Genomic DNA, 4,096 nt, shown 5'->3' on the forward strand with positions numbered 1-4,096 from the left:
GAGTTATAACCTATGCCTTCCCATCAAACAGCTTTAATCATTCACTTAGAATGAAATCCTTCACATTGTATTATAGAAATGAGGTCTGCATTGCCATCTTTACCAACACAATGAAAGTAAAAAATGGTGTGGGTTGATCTTTTTGCAGGGGTGGGGGGGGGGTGTATTTTTGTTTTGTTTGCATGAGGAAAAGCAGAAACACAAAGGAAATGGCATATTGTCATTGCAAAATGTGCTTTCAGTGGTGGAAAGTGTGTCCTCCAAGCAGTGAAAGGCACCATGCTAACCTTTCAACTTTAGAAACTTTGGAAAGGAATAAATAAAACCGAAAAAGCCAATTGCATGTTTCCTATACCTCTTTATTGACTGCCGCTGACTGAGTTCTCAGGTTGAGTGCCAGATATCAGTAGAACGGATGGAACTACATTAGAATTACAGCAAGAGTAAGAAAGATTGTGTGTTATGCACAAGCTGGGGAGGGCTTGGTAGGGATTTGAAGCCTCTGCACAGTGATGAGCCACCCTCTCTCCCCGAAGGGCCTACTAAGACATTGGAAAGACGTGCTTGTCCTTGCATCAGTTGTCCCTAAGGGAAATGACAGGGTAATGGTGTGAACAGATACACTTAAACACTTTGCTGAAAAAGATGTATGTTGCAACCCTTGAACAAAACACGTTGTTATTTGTTCTGTGGTTGTAAGGAACTCGTGATACATTCATTGCACGTACACAATATCTCAGGTGTGGGGCTTGGTTTGGCTATGTTGTTTTTTTATGGTAATCAGTTTAACTCTAACTGTGTGGGATAGAGCAAGTCTGCAGGGTTTTTCCCCTGCTCAAGCCTCACATCCAAGAATTGGTGCATCAGGAGTCAGTGTTACTTATGCACCCCTCCTATGTGATGGTTGTTATGGACTACAGCACCCGACGAAGACCCTCTCAGCAGGTACATCAGTGAGGCAGCACATGTGATCCATGCCATCCCAACAACACAGCTTGCAGGCTTAAGCTTCAAAGTCCACCAGCTGCTCACCCAGCCCCTCATTCCATCCAAGAAAAAAATAAATGAAACATAAAAAAAAAAATAAACCCCTCTAGATATTCACTGATATCTACACAATGGCTCTGGGAATGAGGCCTGCAGATAGTGGCAGCCTGCATACTTCAGCAGCAGATTCAGCCTAAGAAGAAGGTGCAGAGGCGGGCTTCTCCTCCCGGGACACAGGGATAGGTCTCTCGCTGTGGCTGGGGTCCATGTTGGCCTGGACCTTGGGGCCGGAGAAGGTCAGCATGCCATCGCTGGAGAGGGAGCAGGTAACAGCAGACTGGTCCACATTGGAGGGCAGGCGGTACCGGCGGTGAAATTCACGGGAGATGTAGCCGTGGTCATCCTGAGAGGTAAGGGAGGAAAAGGAAGGAAATTTGGTCAGATATCTCCCATGGCATCATTTTATGCTTGCCCATCTTCTTGTCCTAACCCGTTGGACCATCAGCATGGGGCTCCATGTTTACAATGGCTTATCATGAGATCTTACTGCAAATATCATCAGGCAAATATTAGCATTTTATTCTATTTTACAATTTAGCAGGGCCAGATCCTGTCTTGAATGGTGTACCCTGTGATACCCCTGAAGCCAAGAGAGCTGAACAGACCATCAGGGTAGAATTTTGGCCTCATTATACTGCATGATCTGATTTGCACAGGGTCCCTGACACAGTCTCCAATTTCAAAGGTTGTCTAAAGACAAAGTTTGAAATTCAGAGAAGTGAGAAGTAGTGTGTGTGTGTGAGTGTGTGTGTGTGTGTGTGTGTGTGTGTATTTCCTTAGTAGGCAGCAACACTGTGTCAACCAAAGGATACAATCATGGCCCCCTTTTTTCAGCTAAAAGAATGAGAAATACATTTTTTTAAAATTCAGCCTCTGTAGTAACAGCCTCAGAAAAAAACAGTTATATTAAAAAAATACATACTGTTTTGGAGCTAGAGCTTTGTTTGGCCAAAAAGTGTATGAAAAGAATTAAACCCTGCTGGCATAATTCACTTTTCAACCCCCACAAATATTTCCATGACATATGTGTTAAAGTTTCCAGGCCTGAGGCGCTTAGCTGTTTTTATTTTGTTTGGTTTGGTTTTGCTTTTCTCTTCCAGATCAGCACATGAAAACTCTGTTTTCACTAATGATCTGGCTTATGAAAACTCAGCCATGCTTTGGCAGTGCCAGATAATGTTCTTTTTCTAGTCAGATGTTATTAGTGAACAATACAGATTGTCATCTGATGGTTATGGAAGATGGCGATTTAAAATAAACAAAAGAGAACTGGCTTAGCTCATTGTCAGATATCAGGTTTGTGCTCTATCAGAAGTGAGCATGTCAGTAACGACAATCAATGAGTAATTCCTTCCTCTGATTTTTTTTTCCTTCAACTAAGGAACATCAGAATGAAAGAAAACAGAACTTCATTCTCCAGTCGCTTCACCTTCATTGTTATTTCCACCTACCTGTCTTTCACTGTGCTTGCCATGGATTTCCACAAAGTCATCAATAATCTTCACACCTAGGTCTTCAGGAGAGAAGTGTTTTACATCCAGCATGATTGTAAATTTTTCCCGGTCAGACCTCACCTGAAATGAACATTGTTAAAAAACATGACTCAAGGTTTAAAAGTGGAGGCAGTGGCAGCATTGTGTCAGCTTAAAAGACAAGGAGCTGTAGTCGCACGGTGTCATGATTTTCCCTTCTGCAACTACAGACCAGGTTGATTCACAGCCCGCTGGCATCAGGAGAAGTCTTCCTTCACATTGCAGTGGATGAGGCCCCAGAGATACTGGGAAGCCATGGTAGGCATCTACACCATTCCTATCGCTCGGGGGATACACATCACTTCTCATTGCTATTCTTTTGCAGTGTACCAGTTCAACTGCACTTAGTAATCTGCCATTAAAGGTGCACTGGGTATTTGTGCTCAGCAGCAAAAGAGGCTCAAAATCAGTTTAATGTTCTGCGATGGCATATACTTTGTCCTTTCAGTTTCTAGCTCTGTTGCTAGATTTTGGGAGGAAACCGGTGAGAGACGGCTAGAGAGAGCACCAGTCTCTGAACTCATGCTAGGGCTTTTGACCACAACTCCAACAACTAAATGTTCCTTTTACATGCTGCCTTTGGAGAAGTGCTCCTGAGTTGTCCAGTGTGGGTTTGCAAAAAATATAAAGCTCTTGAGGTGGAGAAGGGGGAAGAGGAAGTTCATGCTCATGCTCGCTTGTATCCATTCCAGCGCTAAGCTGAGCTTACATGTGTTCATTCCGGAAGAAGCTTAGTTCTTCCCTCAGCATATGGAAGATAGTTATGAGGGCAATAAAACCAGCTGTAAGCCATAAGTCTTTTAAGTCATAAGCAACTGTTAGGAGCCAAATCATTTTCCGTTTCTTGAAGGGAAGCCTTCTCCTGAGCTAAGATTTCCTTCTGTGCCCAGAAGGGTCAGGTAGGCTGAGTTTTTGGCAGCAGGCTGGCAGTCTTCCTCAGCCATTCACATCAGAGTGCTAGGTTACAGGGTCTGATTGCACTCTGGAAAGTAGCAGGTGGAGAGAAATGGATGGAAACATAAGGAAGGAAAGTAAGGAAAATAAGAGGAAGCCAAGAACCCTTACCTCTGAAATGCCTGACTCCAGCACGCTGCGGAAGAGAGACTGCCTGTAGTAAGGGCTGAGAGTAGAAGAGAACAAAGGCAGAAGATCGTACTCGAGAAGACCCTCTCCGAAAAGCTGGTCAAACAAACGGCTTGGAATCAGGGGTCCCAGAGCACGTTTGAACCAAGGGTGCTGGATGGTAATGTCCATGTTTGCTGCTGCTGTGTTTTCAATGGGAGAGAGCGAGAGCAGTGCAACCACTTGGAAGACAGCAATGCCTTTGCTGGACTGCACAGTGCAGCCCCAGAAAAGCTGACTCTATATATACCAGTCTCATGGAATGAAGGCATTAGTGGGATTTCTCTGGAAAGACATGATCTCATGATGAAGGCAATGTGGTCAGCAGAAATGCGGAGACTGACCTGGAAATGACAGTCTGGTTAGAATCAACACTGGATCTCCTGGACGGACAC

The 4,096-nt window shown here is 44.2% G+C and overlaps 1 protein-coding gene across 1 annotated transcript; it reads right to left on the reverse strand.

Annotated features, from left to right (window-relative positions):
- Positions 1–1,180: 1,180 nt before the first annotated feature.
- Positions 1,181–3,833, reverse strand: CRYAA (crystallin alpha A). The gene is made up of 3 exons (XM_013941635.2): positions 3,645–3,833; positions 2,499–2,621; positions 1,181–1,390 (listed from the first exon to the last, which is right to left on the reverse strand). Exons 1-3 carry the CDS (start codon positions 3,831–3,833, stop codon positions 1,181–1,183), a joined length of 522 nt encoding a protein of 173 aa, XP_013797089.1.
- Between the last annotated feature and the right edge of the window lie 263 nt (positions 3,834–4,096).

Source organism: Apteryx mantelli, chromosome 1, assembly GCF_036417845.1.
Source record: "Apteryx mantelli isolate bAptMan1 chromosome 1, bAptMan1.hap1, whole genome shotgun sequence".
NCBI classification, from domain to species: Eukaryota; Metazoa; Chordata; class Aves; order Apterygiformes; family Apterygidae; genus Apteryx; species Apteryx mantelli.

Bases quoted from the DNA above. Each gene is read 5' to 3' on its own strand.
- CRYAA (XM_013941635.2), bottom strand. From the start codon at position 3,833: ATGGACATTACCATCCAGCACCCTTGGTTCAAACGTGCTCTGGGACCC. The intron at 2,622-3,644 runs GTAAGGGTTCTT...TGTTCATTTCAG, and splicing joins TGGAGTCAGGCATTTCAGAG to GTGAGGTCTGACCGGGAAAA. The intron at 1,391-2,498 runs GTAGGTGGAAAT...CTTACCTCTCAG, and splicing joins GCAAGCACAGTGAAAGACAG to GATGACCACGGCTACATCTC.